The 17,971-nt window shown below is 36.6% G+C and overlaps 1 protein-coding gene across 1 annotated transcript; it reads right to left on the bottom strand.

The window, feature by feature from the left end:
- Positions 1–14,011: 14,011 nt before the first annotated feature.
- LOC118032701 (beta-glucosidase 12) lies at positions 14,012–17,307 on the bottom strand. Its single transcript, XM_035037465.2, has 11 exons — positions 17,038–17,307; positions 16,843–16,912; positions 16,658–16,716; positions 16,490–16,565; positions 16,266–16,343; positions 16,047–16,134; positions 15,510–15,884; positions 15,174–15,388; positions 14,912–15,046; positions 14,697–14,805; positions 14,012–14,571 (listed from the first exon to the last, which is right to left on the bottom strand). Exons 1-11 carry the CDS (start codon positions 17,113–17,115, stop codon positions 14,295–14,297), a joined length of 1,560 nt encoding a protein of 519 aa, XP_034893356.1. The 5' UTR covers positions 17,116–17,307; the 3' UTR covers positions 14,012–14,294.
- Positions 17,308–17,971: the final 664 nt, after the last annotated feature.

Here is a 17,971-nt window from a genome sequence, read left to right as displayed (position 1 = left end):
TACATTTTTCGCCGCGACGCCGCACACGTGCGACATTCACAAGAATCTCATTTCAGTTCATCACTTCACTAAACATAATAATGTTTTTCTTGAACTTCACCCATTTTTTTTTTCTTGTGAAGGACAAAACCACGGGGGCAATACTTCTAAGAGGTGCGTGTGAAAATGGCGTATACATGTTTCCAAACTCCTTGGTGACTTCTCCCACTCCAAAAAAAGTTGCTTATGTGCATGAACGAACTTCACTTGATGGGTGGCACAAACGTCTTGGACATCCTTCACTTAAAATTGTTCAAAATCTTGTCAATCAATTATCCCTTCCTGTTTCGACAAAAAAAATTTAATCCTTATGTACTTCTTGTTCCACAAATAAAGCGCATAAACAACCTTTTGGTTCAACAAGTTTTCAGAGTCACTCTCCACTTGATATTGTATACACTGATGTGTGGGGTCCTGCTCACATTACTGGGATTTGTGGTGCACATTATTACCTTCTTTTCGTGGATCATTATACCAAATATATGTGGTTCTATCCAATGTCTGCAAAATCTCAGGTGTCTAGTATCTTTCCCCAATTCAAAATGCTGGTGGAAAAACGATTTCAGTCCACCATCAAAGCTTTGTACTCTGATAATGGTGGTGAATTTCTAAAGTTAAAATCTTACTTGTCTACTCATGGTATAAGTCATTACACTACTGCTCCCCACACTCCCCAACAAAACGGTGTTACTGAAAGGCGTCATCGTCATCTTGTCGAAACAGGTCTCACTTTGCTTTATAATGTCACCTTACCTCTCTCTTATTGGCCTCATGCATTTCAAACTGGTGCTTATCTCATTAATCAGCAACCCACCCCTCTCCTTCAAAATAAATCCCCATTTGAAGCTCTTTTTCATCAACAACCAAATTATCTCAAATTACGGAAATTTGGATGTTTATGCTACCCTCTCACTAAGCCATACAACACCCATAAGCTGCAGCCTAAGTCCGTTCCCTGTGTTTTTATAGGATACTCACCAACCCAAAACGCTTACAAATGCATTGATCCTTTAACTGCTCGAATTTATTTTTCCAAACATGTATTGTTTGATGAAACTCAAAGTCTTGTCTCCTAAATGAACCCACCCGGACATCTATCACTCACCCGCCCACCCAACCATACCCATCAGTCTCTAAATCCGCTTTCATGTCCTGTACTTCCTTCCCATGCTCATCTCGTTCCTGCGACATCTTCGCTGATCTCCACTCCATCATTGGAATCATCAACGAGTTTGGACACTGTTACTGCGCCCTCCACGTCATCTCCAGGTATTGCCCCATCTCACTCACCTTCTATTTCTGAGTCAATTGTCGATCTGCATCATGAGCATCTCCCCTTTGCTTCACATGTTGTTCATGCATCTACTTCCCCTGCATCTACTTTTCCCTTGTCATGTTCAGCACCGATTGACACTGTTCCAACCCGTCATCACCCCATGATCACTCGTTCGATGAACAATATTTTCAAACCTAAACAATTAAACACTGTGTCAAAGCATTCTCTTCCGCCTTCCCTGGAACCAACTTGTGTGAGTCAAGCCGTATCTCATCCTGAATGGCGTGCAGCCATGTCTGGTGAGTTAACAGCCCTTATGAGTCATGGTACCTGGGATTTAATCCCCCCTCCCAAAGACTATAAACCCGTGGGTTGTAAATGGGTTTTTCGAATCAAGCGCAAGGCAGATGGCTCGGTTGATAAATTCGAAGCCCGGCTTGTTGCAAAGGGTTATAATCAGCGTCCTGGAGTTGATTATAAAGAAACCTTTAGCCCGGTTGTTAAACCAGCAACCATTAGAACTGTGTTGAACATTGCTGTTATGAATGGGTGGTCCTTGAGACAAATGGATGTCAATAACGCTTTCCTACATGGCATATTGTCTGAAACTGTTTATATGTTGCAACCTCTCGGTTTCAAAGATTTGTCCAAACCTGATTATGTTTGCAGATTAAAGAAAACCATCTATGGTCTCAAACAGGCCCCTAGGGCGTGGTATTCAGCTTTGCGGTCTTCACTTTTGCAACTTGGGTTCCTGAATTCTACAGCTGATTCCTCACTGTTTATCTATCGTCATAACTCAATTATTTGTTATGTGCTTGTTTATGTTGACGACTTGGTGATTACAGGCAGTGATCCTCCATTTTTAGGACATGTTGTTACTGCTCTTGGTACCCGGTTCTCCTTGAAGGACATGGGCTCACTTCACTACTTCTTGGGAGTTGAAGTCATTCCCACACCTGCAGGTTTATTCCTCTCCCAGCACCAATACATCCGGGACATCTTGGAGACTCAAAACATGGCTTGTGCTAAGGACATTTCCACTCCTCTGTCCACCACTCAATCTCTCCATCTACTGTATGGCACTGCATCAGTGGATAGCACTGAGTATAGGTGTATTATTGGCAGCCTACAATATCTCTCCTTAACTCGTCCGGACATTTGTTTTGCAGTCAATAAACTGTCTCAATTTATGCACAAGCCAACGGTCACTCATTGGGCTGCTACCAAGAGGCTTCTTCGCTATCTCAAGCACACAATTTTTCATGGTATTCATATCAGGAATGCTGCTGCACCGTGTTTAACAACTTATAGTGACGCTGACTGGGCTGGAAATATTGATGATCGCACGTCCACATTAGCTTATATTACGTTTCTTGGCTGCAATCCTATCTCCTGGAGTTCGAAAAAACAGCGGGCTGTTGCTCGATCCTCTATGGAAGCTGAACATCGCGCACTTGCCAATGGCGCTTCAGAGACACTATGGCTTCTTGCACTTCTTCATGAACTTGGGTTTCCCTTGACAGTGCCTCCTTCTCTACTGTGTGATAATCTTGGTGCAACTCACCTTAGTTTCAATCCGGTTCACCACTCAAGAATGAAGCATATCCAAATTGATCTTCATTTTGTGCGTGATCAAGTTCAGAAGGGTATTCTTCATGTGCGCCACGTCCACACTCAAGACCAGCTTGCAAATTTATTAACCAAGCCGCTGTCTCGGACACAGACTGAATTATTACGAGCCAAAATTGGACTTGCCGATGGAAGTTCAATTTTGCAGGGGCATATTAAGGAGGATGCTGGAAATCTGCAGACGCATTGAATTCAATTTTGCGGGGGCATATTAAGGAGGATGCTGGAAATTTGTAGACGCATTGAATCTGCAAGTAATTGCAGCATTAGTGTGAAGGAAATCTGTCAACGGTTATAGCAGTAACCAAGCCTACAATCATGCTTGTGAATTAATACAAATATTATGTCTATAAAGACCTTTGATTGCTGTAATCTTTCCTTAATAGAATATGTAATCGTTGTATATAATTACAGATGAACATCAATAAAATTATGTTGAGAATTCCACTGTAAAGTTCTAAGTATTTCAAATCACTTTAAGAACAAGTATTAATTAGTAGAAGCAGCAGCCCAGTCATGAGATTAGCTCCATCCCGGTCGACGCCATCCACCAGCTTCATCCTAGAGCACCAGCTTCGTCCCTGCACCAAGTAAGCTTTTCTCGTCCTTATGTATGCATGCATGAATTCAATTCACCCAGTTACCGTGCATGTAAATTTTAATTCACCGGTAACTGTTCACGCGGGTCTCTGCTGGCAGAAAAGGAAAAAAAGTTTATGTTTGGCTTCGAGGGGTCATCATTGATTTTTTGAACTGTTCAATGCATTAATTGGCAAACTTGATGCACAGAAAACGCAATGTCAGGGCGAGTGAAGGTTAAGTATTGCAGAGCCCCTACAATGCTGCGATAGACTGTAGGATTAGGATATGGTGCTCCATCATCTTTAAGTAGATGATGATAAGGAAGACAGGGAGTATCACATGGTTTAGCATCAACCATCTCAGATTTGTGTAGCAAATCCTCAACATATGTGGATTGTGATAGAAACAAACCAATAGAGGTATGAGTGATCTGTATCCCCAAGAAGAAATGAAGGGAGCCTAAATCAGTGACATCAAATTCAGCGGTGAGAGCTTGAATAACCTGCTGAATGGCAGCAGTCGCACTGCCTGTGAGGATAATATCATCCACATATAGTAGCAGGACCACAATTTGAGACCCAACATGTTTGACAAACAAGGATGAATCAGAATAGGTGGTGGCAAACCCCAAGGAAGGTAGAAACTGAGTAAATCGATCATTCCAGGCCCTAGGTGTCTGTTTTAAGCCATAGAGGGATTTATACAATTTGCACACATGGTGAGGATGTAATGAGTCTGTAAAGCCTAGGGGCTGGGACATGTAAACCTCCTCTTGAAGAATGCCATGAAGGAAAGCATTCTTGACATCTAATTGGCAGAGAGGCCAATTGAAAAGAGCAGCAAGGGCCAGAACTAGGCAAATGGTGGCAGGTTTCACCACTGGACTAAAAGTGTCACCATAATCCAAGCCATGTTCCTGACTAAACCCTTGAGCGACCAACCGTGCTTTGTGTCTAGCAATAGACCCATCCGAATGGCGTTTGATCTTCAAAATTCATTTACACCCCACTAAGTTCCTCTGTGCTGGTAAGGGAACAAGACTCCAAGTGCCCTAAGTATGTAATGCATTAAGTTCATCTTGCATGGCCTATAACCACACAAGAGCTTTGATGGCAGATTTATAAGTTGCTGGCTCTGTCAAAGATATATCAACCAGGCTAGAATCCTGAATACTGGCTAAGAAAGCCTTCCTTTTATGAATGCCACTTTTGCTTCTAGTTTGCATGGGATGCAAAATTAAGAGGAGGAATGGTCAGGACCACTTGCAAGTTGTCAGGATTAAACATAGAATAACTTATACTGAAAGCAAGTGCCACAAGAGGAGGAGAAAAAGCTTGCATGGAAGCAGTAATGGACTGAGAACTAGGAGAAACTGCATATAAACTAGGTGGATGGTGGGAAGGGGAACCAGGGCTGGAAGAAATAATTGTGTTCTCTGTATTAACAAGAAGCATAGGACATGTGGAGGAAGAAGAGGGTGGTGAGGACTGAGCAGTGAGCAAGGATTGTGAGAATTCAAGATATGGAAAATGTGTTTCATCAAATACAACATGTCTGGAAACAAACAAACGCAGAGTAGGCACATGATAACACAAATAACCTTTGTACTTGATGCCATATCCAAGAAACACACACTTGGAAGTTTTGGGTTGTAGTTTGTTATGGTTATAAGGACCAAAAAGAGCAAAACATGCACAACCAAATATCCTAAGGTGATTAAGATCTAGAGAAGACCCAAATAACATCTCAAAAGGAGACTTGTGAAGAAGAACAGGAGTTGGCATACGGTTGATGAGGTATGTAGCTGTTAAACATGTATAAGACCAAAATTGAGATGGTGGTTTGGCTGTGTGCAATAGAGTGATTATGGTTTCCATAATATGTCTATGTTTCCTCTCAGCCACCCCATTTTGTTCAGGAGTGTGTGGATAAGAAAGGTGATGGACAATGCCTTTGTCAAGAAGAAATTGTTTTAAGCGATGGCAGGTATATTCCCCCTATCAAACTGCATAATTTTAATAGTAGCTGAATATTGTGTAACCAAAAAGGAATAGAATGCAGCAAACGTAGAGAACAAATTAGACTTATTTACTAGGGGAAACAACCAGCAAAAACGTGTACATTCATCAACAAAGATAGTATAATATCTATAACCATCCACTGAGATACACGATGCAGGTCCCCATAAGTCAGTATGGATAGTAGAAAAAAGAGTAGTAGAGTTATGATGATGCAAAGAAAAGGGCAGTTTGCTAATTTTCCCTGCAAGACAGGGATGACACATCATAGGGGAAGAAGATTTGGGAACATGAATATGAGCTTTATTCAGCATGAGGGAGACAACAGAATTTGTGGGATGTCCTAACCTATGGTGCCATAGATTGGTCTGAACTAGTTGGCCAAGAAAAGCCTGAGCTGGCAAAGGTTGAATGGAAGATAAGGATGAAGATGCATGGATAGGATATAGGCCATTACTGCACAAGCCTCTGTAAAGAATCCTCCTTGTGGCTTTGTCCTGAATCCAAAAGCAAAAGGCATAAAAAATAAGCCAGTAGTTATTATCAAGGTAGAGCCGATGGACCGATAATAAATTCTGAGTTATTTGAGGAACAAGTAGCACAAAATTTAACTTGAGTGAAGACATAGAAGAATTGATGATAGACTGACCAACATGAGATACTATCAAACCTTAACCATTGGTAGTATGGATTGTGTCAGTTGTTGAATATGGTGAGTCCAATGTCAGATTATTCACATCAGTTGTCATATGATTGGTGGCACCAGAATTAGTGAGCCAGACTTGAGATGATCCTAAAGAAGGGGATATTATAGGTGCAGAGTGAAGTATAGTGTGCATGACTTGCATGGTAGGCTGAGGTGAAGCATAGTGTTGCAAAGGTGAAGGAGCTCGATATAAGGAATGTTGCATAGCTGGTGATTGGATAGGATAAGACTGTTGAAAAGGATAAGCAGCAGCAGAATGCATTCCAATATAGTTTGGTCCTTTGTCATTATAGAAACAAAACCAGGTAATGTGATTAAGACGGCCACATATATGACACTTGGGTTTTTGATAAGTAGAAGCATCACAAAACAGGGCAGTATGACCCTCAGTATTGCATAATTAACAGATTTGCATCATAGATGGAGAATGACTGCGAGACTGCTGATTAGGAGAAGGGCAAAGAACTCTAGGATTAGAGTATGGGGGTTCATGTGGCATAGAAGAAAACATCGGTTTAGAGTGAAAGTGTCTAGTTCGCTGATTAAATCGACCTCTACCAATGTTTCTGTTCCCATTATAAGGCTTAAAACCTCTATTAACATTTGAAGATGAGCTATGATTTACAGGAAAACCTGTAGTTGCAGCCATTGCTGTCAGTAGAGGAGAATTAGTTGATGCTTCTACCATCACTTCCTTTGCAAGCAACTGTGAACGAAACTCATGTAGGGAGATCACACTTTCATGTCCCCTCATAACACATCTGAATGTGTTATATTCAGTAGGCAAGCCATTTAAGGCAAGAATGACTATATCTTCATCAGCAAAGTAGACACCAGCAGCAGAGAGATAGTCCCTAGCTTCCTTGATACGATGAAGATATTGTGAAACCGAATCTGCTCCTTTCTTGATTGTTTGAAGATTTGATTTCATTTGGAAAATACTAATTCTGGATACCATTGAAAATTGTTCCTTCAGTCGATCCCATAGATCCTTGGAGCTAGTACTGGTAATTGCACAAGACATAGCAATAGGTGATAATGTAGCAGTGATCAATTGCATGATGGCTCTGTCATGCATTTTCCAGACTATGAATTCATCATTTTGAGAAGAAGAAGTGGTGCCAGATTCACACGTAGTTGAGCTGAGCTGAGGTGGACAATGAGTTGATCCATCAACATATCCCATAATGTCATTTCTTTCAAGCAAGAGTTGCATCTGAAAGTTCCAATTAAGATAATTGGAATCATCCAGCTTGACATTAACCGATGTAGGAATAGAAGAAATGAGAGCTGTGATTGGAGATTGCAGAAGTTGAAGTTGTGAGGTAGTCACCATTGAAAGGTTATCAAATTATCAACCAAGAAGCAGAATGCGAAGAAGAAGAAGCAGAGATTATGTGGAAGCAATAAGAAATGGATGATCAAGCGTGAGCTAAAAGCTCTGATACCATGTTAATATGTATTTGTTGTTGTATATGCAGAGAGATTGAGTGAGAGACAAGAAAGAGAGAAAATGAAAGAATCTTTGCTTTTTATTATTTCATACGTCTTGAACTGCTTTAGTTAGTTAGTTATATATTTATACATGCAGTTGTAACAACTTTAACTGCATGTAACTAACTCTGCTAACTAACTAACTAACTAAGAGCTAGCTAACTAACTAACAAACTGATGATGAGTGCACTGTACTCTAACAGACAACATATGAAAAGGATGTCCTGTGGAGTAAAAAGTTTTGGGTTTAAGTGTACCAGTTCGTGGTAGAGGCAAGAGTGTAGGTTCATTACTAGGATATGAAGATAAAAGGGGTAGCCTAGAATCGGTAATAGGAGAAGGAACAAGGTTTGCAAGCATTGAACTGGATGTGTGTGTGACACTGATGTTGACCTCGGTACTTGAATAAGTGAAAAATCATTATTTTTTAAAAGATGGGAGAAGAAACTTTCAGAGCATATTGATAATGGAATAGAAGTTGAGAATTTAAAAGGAGAAGACAAGTTAGAAGGAGTAAAATCATTCTTGACTGGGGATTCTTAAACCATATTAGCTAATGAAAAAGAGTTCTCATCAGAGATAACATTACATGAAATGTCAAATCTACCGATGTTTAAGTATAGACATCTATATCCTTTTTCTTGTATAGAGTATTCTAGAAAAATACATTTTTTTACTTTTAAAACATAGCTTATGTTTTTCATATGGTGAGGGTAAATAATAATAACTACATCCAAAAACATAAACATGTAGATCACTATACTTAGGAACTAATTGCTAGGATATCAAAGGACCTAGTATTGCCACATGTCAATAGATTAAAGAATCAAGTGGTTAAAATATTTTTAGTATTGTTAGACAATTAAGAAAGTCTCTTAGCATTGATGAGTGAAAATAAAAGAGAGGTTAGAAAACATGAAAAAGCTTCTAACTATAGCTTGATATAAGGGTATGTAACTGTGTGAAAAATGATTAACAAGAATACAATCTATCCTTCTCTCTCCATTCATCAGAAACTCTCTCTTTATTTCTTTGTCTGCTTCTGTGTAATTCTACTATCTTCATATGGTATCAGAGCCTAAGAAAGGAGTAGCCAAGCTGAGTTGAGCCAAATCAAAGGTCATATAAGTTTGCATGCATGGTACTAAGATTGGTGGAAGGAGGTCTGCCTTGATAAGAGAAGTTGCCTCTATAATAACATTGAATAGAAAAATGCCTAAATTTCTAGCAAATCTAACGTTGGACTGAAGAGGTAGGAGTAGAAGGTTGATTGTGTTGTTGATAACAATTAGCAACTACATGACCTTTCTTGCTATAGATTTGACAAGTAGGAATGTTAGTGCTATGACTAAGAATGCCAGGACTAGAAGAAGGATGAACTTGATAAGATTGTGAACCAGATTGGCAAGGACCATGACCTCGGCCACGACTCTTAAAATAAGAGCCTTGATTGCAGAATAACCACCATTGGTGAACATTGCATTAAGACCATTGAAACCACCAGTGGATCCATGGAAAACACCACGATAACCATTTAAACCCCCATTAAAGCTAAAGGAAAATTGCGAAGATAGAGCAGACTTGGAGCTAGAAGGATACTCTTAAGGCTGAGAATTAGAATTACCTTCATAAAAAATAAGAGCTTTGCCTTCAAATGTCTGATTTTGAGCCATCATTGCAGATACAAATGGGAATGCAGAATGAGTTTGCTCAATAGTGGCTTCTTCAGCAAGCAACTAAGACTGAAATTTTTTAACAGATAACACATTATCTTTGCCTCAAACCATGCACCTAAATGTGTTGTAGTAAGAAGGAACACCATAGAGCCAATATCACAATATCATCAACTTCAAAATAAACTCCTACGGCAGAAAGATGGTCTCGAGCATCTTTGATCTTTGAAAGTGCCATGCGAGATAATTTGTATCATCAATTTTGACTATCACAACAGTAGAAACCATAGGAAGCAAAGAAGTAATAGGATATTGAACAATCTAGAGTGGAGAAGTAGTCACCATTTTTTAGAATGCATGAATTTCAAGTAGAAACTCAAAGAGTAAAAGAAGAATTTTACATTGAGACAATATATCAAACAGATAGTAGATAGATCAAAGAGCATGAAAGAATAACATGAATGAGAAGATAATGAATCTAGAAATACAAGCAGAAACCAGAGAGTGCGAAAGTAGAGGATCACAAGATCAAGAATTCAAAGCTCTGATACCATCACTGTTGCAGGGGGTTCAGGTTTAAGCATTTCTAGTATTGGCTCTTGTATTTTGGATGTTCCACAGTGCTCTTTACAATTAAAACAAGTTTTGCATATGCCTAAGTTGTCTCAACATTTGCTATTGGTTCATAGGTTATGTAAAGATAACAATTACAAATTTATTTGTGATGCATTTGGATTTTGGATTCGGGGCAAGATCATGGGGAGTATTCTTTTCAAGGGACTGTGTAGAGTTGGCTTGTATCATATTCCTTTCTCCATTTCATCCATTCCACAACCTCGTCTTCAACAAGCATCTTCTTTCCACAAGAATCAATTATGCTATCTTGGTGAACAAGTCTCTAGCACAAACATTTCAATCATCCTTCTAACAAAATCACTCATGCACTTTTAAATCAATCCCAAATTTTGTTTACTTTAGATACCTCCAAATCAATCTACACCACTTGTCTAGAAGGTAAACTTGCCAACTTTGTTTTCCTTATCCCACATTATAAGAGTTTTTGATTGTTAAGGAACCTTTGAAAAAAAGGTTCAGGCATTAGCCATAGCATGCTCTGATAGCATACTGGAAAATGCATTTAATACAAGCATGTTTAACAAACTATCATAACAAACAAGAAGATCTTTACAACTTAAATTTCAAAATCCCATCATGAACAATCATAATCTATCATGTTGCTACCCAATTTTAGATTTATGTTTGAGTTTGGTGTTTGCTTGCTTTTGAGTCAATTTCAAATAATAAATAATTTATTTTTAAATTAATATCTTGTTCAATTTAAAATAAAACATTGTGTTTCGCCAAACGTTGCTTTAGTCAAATTTTCAAAGGTTTAATGGCAATTTTGCAATCAATTATGATTTCTCCATTTTTGTTTTCATCTTTCCATATACAAGGTGTTTTTTTTAGTAGTAAACGAATCAGTTCTCTCCTGCAAAAATGAAACAACCAAAAAATATTATTTAAAAAATACAATTTTTATTTTCATTTGCATATTGCCAAGTCTCTCAAAAATAAATTATATTTGCATATTTTATCATATTAAAATAATCACAAAAAATAGTCTTATATATTTGCATGCAATTTGAATTTAATAGCTAGTTTATTAAAGCCATGAGAACTTCACCTATATTTTAAAAATATAAAAATTATCTTGTTTCTTTTTAATATTTAGGATTACGAACTTTTACGCAATATATATTTCTGATATTAAATTAAAAGTACAAAAAAATCTACTTTGTTTTTTGTTAATATCCAGAATTATAAATTTATATGTAAGATATAATCCCGATATTAAATAAATAGATAATTTTTTTATTTGAATGGTTAGATTTTTTTACAATAACTTTTTTTTTCTATTATAAACAGACGAAAAGTATTGTCTTCGTGGAAAAGTTGAAAAGGAAAGATTTTAGGAAGCCACCACCATGTGGACCCGGCAGAGGCAGCTTGATTTTGTATATATGCACGTTTTATCCATAGCTAGGCAAACGAGGAACGCACGCATGTAACGAAATTGTTTTATTTTTATTAAAATGGTCGTGCATGACACACGGATGTGTCCTAAAATACCTTCAAATGTCCTTGAACGACTCTTATTTGAAATTCTTCCATAAGATTCATTTTTTCCTCTAACCCAAAAACTTATTTTGATTATTTGAAACTTCTTAGAAAGTATGAAGTAATGCGTTCTCACCAAGACAATAAAAAAAATGGAGAAAAAGATAAGCATTATGAGATAACTTTGTCAAAGTCAATGAAATCAATCCTTAATTTAAACTAAAAAAAAAAGAAAGAAAAAAAGTCAAGAAAATGTCTACGATGGTTTTTTAACAAACAATATCTCAAGGCAGTTTGCTTTGTAAATTAGAGTGTCATTAATTTTAAGATGACAATGCTTAATTAATTAATTAATAAAGTAAATAACTTAATAAATGAAAGAGATAGACATAAGATGTTGGAGACAACGTGTGCAATAAAAGTCAAAGGAAACTTATCCAGACAAGATTAACCTTGAAAGTATCTTTAAAGTATGTATGAGGTACTTTTATCCACGTCAATATACACTTCATTCTTCATATAATAGCGTGGATAGAAAAGAGGTTTATAAAAGAGGTCGTGGATAGAGAGACCATGTATCATTGGATATTAATGTATCAAACTCACGTCCCATAGCGTTTCATCATTCAGAGACAGACATAGCCCATACAAAGCAAGTGAGTTCTTGTTCATGAGATATAGTGTACAACACATGAAAAGGATGTCTTGTGGAGTAAAAAATTTTGATACCAGGAAACAATTTGGGTTTAAGTGTACCAGTTCGTGGTAGAGGCAAGAGTGTAGGTTCATTACTAGGATATGAAGATAAAAGGGGTAGCCTAGACTCGTAATAGGAGTTTTAGAAGGAACAAGGTTTGCAGGCATTGAACTGGATGTCTGTGTGGCACTGATGTTAACCTCGGTACTTAAATAGGTGAAACATCATTATTTTTTGAAAGATAGGAGAATAAACTTTCAGAGCATATTGATAATGGAATACAATCCAAGAATTTAAAAGGAGAAGACAAGTCAGGAGTAAAAAAACCATATTAGCTGATGAAAAAGAGTTCTCATCAAAGATAACATTACATGAAATGTAAAATCTACCGGTGTTTATGTCCGGACATCTATATCCTCTATCTTGTATAGATTATTCTACAAAAATACATTTTTTTTTTACTTTTAAAACATAGCTTATGTTTTTCACATGGTGAGTGTAAATAATAACAACTACATCCAAAAACATGTAGATCACTATACTTAGGAACTAATTATAAAGATATCAAAGGACCTAGTATTGCCACATGTCAAGAGATTAGAAAATCAAGTGGTTAAAATATTATTAGTATTGTTAGACAATTAAAAAAAAATGTTAGCATTTATTAGTGAAAATAAATGAAAGGTTAGAGAGGTTAGAAAACATGAAAAAGATTCCAACTATAGCTTGATATAAAGGTATGTAACTGTGTGAAAAATGATTAACAAAAATACAATATATCCTCTTCTCTCCATTCATCTAAAACTCTCTCTGCTTCTCTTTACTTCTCTGTTTGCTTATGTGTAATTCTGCTATCTTCATATGGTATTAGAGCCTGAGAAATGAGTAGCCAAGCTGAGTTGAGCCAAATCAAAGGGCATATGAGTTGTTGCTCCAATATCAACCACCCAAAATTGCTTATGTGGTGTAGAAGAAGGAAAGTTTGCATGTATGGCACTAAGATTGGTGGAAGGAGGTCTGCCTTGATAAGAGAAGTTGCCTCTATAATAACACTGAAAAGCAAAATGCCCAACTTTCTAACAAATCTAACATTGGATTGAAGAGGTACGACTAAAAGGTTGATTATGTTGTTGATAACATTCAACAGCTACATGACCTATCTTGCTGTAGATTTGATAAGTAGGAATGTTAGTACTAGGACCAAGAATGCCAAGACTAGAAGAAGGATGAACTTGTTGAGGTTGTGGACCAGATTGGTAAGGACCATGACCTCAGCCACGACTCCTAAAATGAGAGCCTTCATTACCAGAATAACCACCATCTTTGTATTTCCTAACCTCCTCAACCAAGTTTTAGCCATGTTCTGGGCGCTCCGACATCCTCATCTCAATGTTATAATTTTTTTAGATTTTTAAAGATTTTAGTCCGAATATATATTTTGAGATTTTTTGGAAGAGAAAAGGTGAATTTGGAGAATAACCCAAAAATGGGTTATGACATACCTGCTTATTCATTTCATAATCACAAACACATTTGGTCTAGATTTGTTGCTTGATAGGATATATCTTGGTGTTGCCATAGAAATATGCTAGCCTTATTTCATCAATAGGAATATCTTGTTCTTTGCAATCTCATGGTCTTTTCGGCTTGTCCATTTCATTTGTATTCGTTTTCATTGATCATCCATTTCTTTTTTTTTTTTTTTAGGGTCAAATATTACGTTTTTCTTTCGGAAAAAAAAACAACTAATATTAAACAAACCATAATCAATGATGGTGCAGAAGATTTGTATTATTATTAAACGAATCATAATCAATATTAATCGAATGAAAAAATGATACAACAGTAAAATAATCAAATTAAATTCTAAAACCATAATTAAACAAAACAAAGGAAAACCAGAACCATGAATTTTTATTCTTAACCACAGCCTTGAATGAATGAAGTGGTGACCAAATTCTGCTGAATTAATTAATGCTGAGAGCTCTATCTCTCAGCCGTTAAAGCCCAATTTGCAGATGCTAACAACTTTGACTTCAGATCCTGCCGAAGGAATTCAGGCGTTTCTTGGCCTTTTAGCATCCCGAACCAAACTATCTTCAATTTTCGACGTTTCATTAGAAGTAATCAGAGGATACGTATGTGGAATAGGGCTGTGGGAGTCTCTTCTAAGAAACTGCTTGAACCACTTGACTGATTTTTTAGGATATCGTTTCAAATCATTTTTGAAATCAACATAGTAGAGGCCGAACCTCACAGCATAACCACTTCCCCATTCGAAATTGTCCATTAAAGACCAAGCAAAAAATCCCTTAACATCAACACCATGCTCACTGCAATAAATAGATATTGAATCCCAGTTAGACGGATTTGGTAACCTAATAATATAATTGTTGCTATGGATTAAAAAACTTATTATCAATGATCATTAGTTAATAAATGAAAAAAATTAACTCACTTGATGGATCTCAAAACATTCTTGAGGTGGTCTTTGTAAGATTTTTCTCTTATGGGATCATTAAGAGCTTCCTTTAGTGATGAAGCATTGCTATTTACGTCATCAACCCCTGAAAAAAAATCAGTAAAATAAAGCATTAAGAACACACTTAGTGTTAGAGAAGTACTAAGAAGCTTCAACGTAGCACAATGTATGATCGTTCATTTCAACCATACCATTCTCAGTAATGTAAATTGTTGGGTTCCCGTATTGGTCTTTGGTGTAATTCAAAAGCCTGCTGATGCCTTCGGGATAAATATAAAGCCATTTTACACCAGCCTGTGGACCTATTGGGATTCCATCTCTCTCTCCTACAAAATTAAGAAAAAACAGAGAAAATGAATGAATTAATACTTGATAAAACATCATCTAATTGATGTTATGTAATTGGAAAAAAATAAGATGAATAAGAAAGAAAAGATATCAATCATTAGTTACCTGTCCAACTAGCACGAGCATCGGACATGAATCCAACACTCTGATAATTTGCATCAATATTTTGAGCATAATATGTTGTGTAGTAATTAATTCCAATAAAATCATACGATCCCTTCAGCATCTTAGATTCCTCGGCAGTGAACTCGGGCAATCTTCCACCAACAAAATCATGCATGTTACGTGGATAGTCACCATTAGTTAAAGGATCCATGAACCTGCCAACATGAAGAAAAACACTGATTACCTTCTGTTTATACATATATACCAGGTCTTCTCTAGCAGAATTAAGAGTTCAGAAAGTACTTTTGAATTTGATATATATAAAAAAATACTAACCAGCCAAGCATGAAGTCGAGGCTTCTTTTGGTTGCATTTTGATCAGCTTCACTGTTTGAGTAAGGTTCAAACCAGTGAGAAACAAGTGTTATCCCAATCTGTCCACCTTGACATGACTGATATTTTTCCTTGTATAGTTTCACTGCCGCAGCATGAGCAAGCAACAAATGATGGCTAACCGTATACACTTCAGTGGCACCAGTGTTTAAGGATCGGTGTGGATCATTTACAACGACAGAAATCCTACCGGGTGCCATCGTGCCCATGTCATAACCTTGAACACTGAACATCCATGGCTCGTTCAAAGTAATCCACTTCTTCACTCGGTCTCCAAACTTTTGGAAACAAAGGTCGACAAAGTCTCGGAAATCATTTCTGGAAATCAATGTTTTATGTGAGAAAATTTATAGGAATGTTTTAAATTTTAGAGAAGCATAGGTCCACAAAGTCTCCAGAATGACAGATTAGATTATAATATTTCGAAGCTACAACAAGTTTGGATATTTGAAGCATCATTAACGAAAGGTTGCTACTTACACAATGTTAGGACTTAAGAAACCACCATATTTATCTTCTAAAGCTTGTGGGGTATCCCAGTGAAAGAGAGTGACGTAAGGCTGCAAACCTATATATTACAAAACATCATATATATAATCAGATGGAGCGCCCAAGATAAACCTTTTGTTGTATACGAATTTTCGCATCAATTTTTGGCAAAATGTGATGATTAATTGAAGGGAAGGGAAAGGTTATAACCATTCTTAAGGAGGTCATCAATGAGATCGTTATAAAATTTGATGCCTTCTTCGTTTACTCCAGCACTTAACCTGCCATCTGCATTTTCCAAAAAAAATCCAATGGAAAGCTATATATCAAATGGAAATTCAGTAAGTGAAAACAGATGTCAAAGTCAAATCCTGCTATTGTGATTACTATTATCACTATGTTAAGAACAAATTTCAAAAAATATAAAAACTTACGTGGTAATACTCTAGACCAAGAAATGGAGAATCTGAAAGCATCCATTCCCATTTCTTTCATTCTTTGCACATCTTCCTGTTACATTTATCAATTTTTTTTAAGAAAAATTACACTTGCATACATCATATAGTTAACCACAACGAAAATATGATGAAGAACTCCCATACCTTATAGCGATGATAGAAATCAACAGCTACATTTCCGTTGCTATGATCATTTATTCTCTCTGCAAACGTTGAAAGTAATATTATTTAATTTTAAAGTTAATAATGGTGGTTTTCTTAGGACATTAACATAATTCTATTCAACTTTTAGCGAGGGAAGTACAAATTTTAATGAGAGAGATTGGTACCTGTATGTTCCTCAGTGAAAGTGTCCCATATAGCCGGTCCTCTACCATGTTTGTTTGTTTCACCTTCGTACTGCATATCATAATAAAATAATAACGAAAAATTAATTAACATAACTAGTATTATTTTAAACAATGTTCTGCTGTCCCCTCCTAATTACTGCACTAGAAGCAGCAAAATTTAGAGTCTGGATGTACCTGGTAAGCTGATGAGGATGTTCCGAAAACAAAATCATCTGGGAAAGAATAACGGCTGAAGTCATCAATGCTTCCCATTGCAGTCTAAGTATTGAAGCTGGCACTTGGATAAATAAGGCTTGGGTTTAGTGTGTGAAACAGAGGTTTGTTTGGGTACAAAAGAATGTAACGCAAGTTTGTAAATGAGGCAGAGATTCTGTGCTTTTCCTTTTCCTCGATAGGAGAGATGGTGAGTTACAGAGATTTGATGTAGAGATTTGATGCAAGATGGCATGGATGGAACGACCATTTTATAGGGCAATTCCAGCGTGTACAAGCAGCATTTTCTTGACTTTTTTTTTCTTTCTTTTTTTAGTTTAAATTAAGGAATATTGATTTCTTTGACTTTGACAAAGTTATCTCATAATGCTTATCTTTTTCTCCATTTTTTTATTGTCTTGGTGAGAACGCATTACTTCATAATTTCTAAGAAGTTTCAAATAATCAAAATAAGTTTTTGGGTTAGAGGAAAAAATGAATCGTATGGAAGAATTTCAAAATTAGACATTTGAAGGTATTTTAGGACACATCCGTGTGTCATGCACGACCATTTTAATAAAAATCAAACAATTTCGTTACATGCGTGCGTTCCTCGTTTGCCAATTACCACTAGCTATGGATAAAACGTGCATATATACAAAATCAAGCTGCCTAGCTCTGCCGGGTCCCATAACAATAGCCTCTTTGTTTTCACCCATCCACATCGTGGTGGCTTCCTAAAATCTTTCCTTTTCCACGAAGACAATACAACAGTACTCCCCAAATAAAAATTGTATTCAAAAAATTTTACACTGTTGGTCTGTTTATAATAATAAAAAAATTCTTTTTAGCAAAGAGGTTCTTGTATTATCATGTAAAAAACCTAACAATTTTAATATCAATATAAAAATTAAAA

This window comes from Populus alba, chromosome 4 (genome assembly GCF_005239225.2).
Source record: "Populus alba chromosome 4, ASM523922v2, whole genome shotgun sequence".
NCBI lineage: Eukaryota > Viridiplantae > Streptophyta > Magnoliopsida > Malpighiales > Salicaceae > Populus > Populus alba.
The sequence above is the reverse complement of the archived record's forward strand: the minus strand, read 5'-3'. Positions and strand labels throughout refer to the sequence as shown.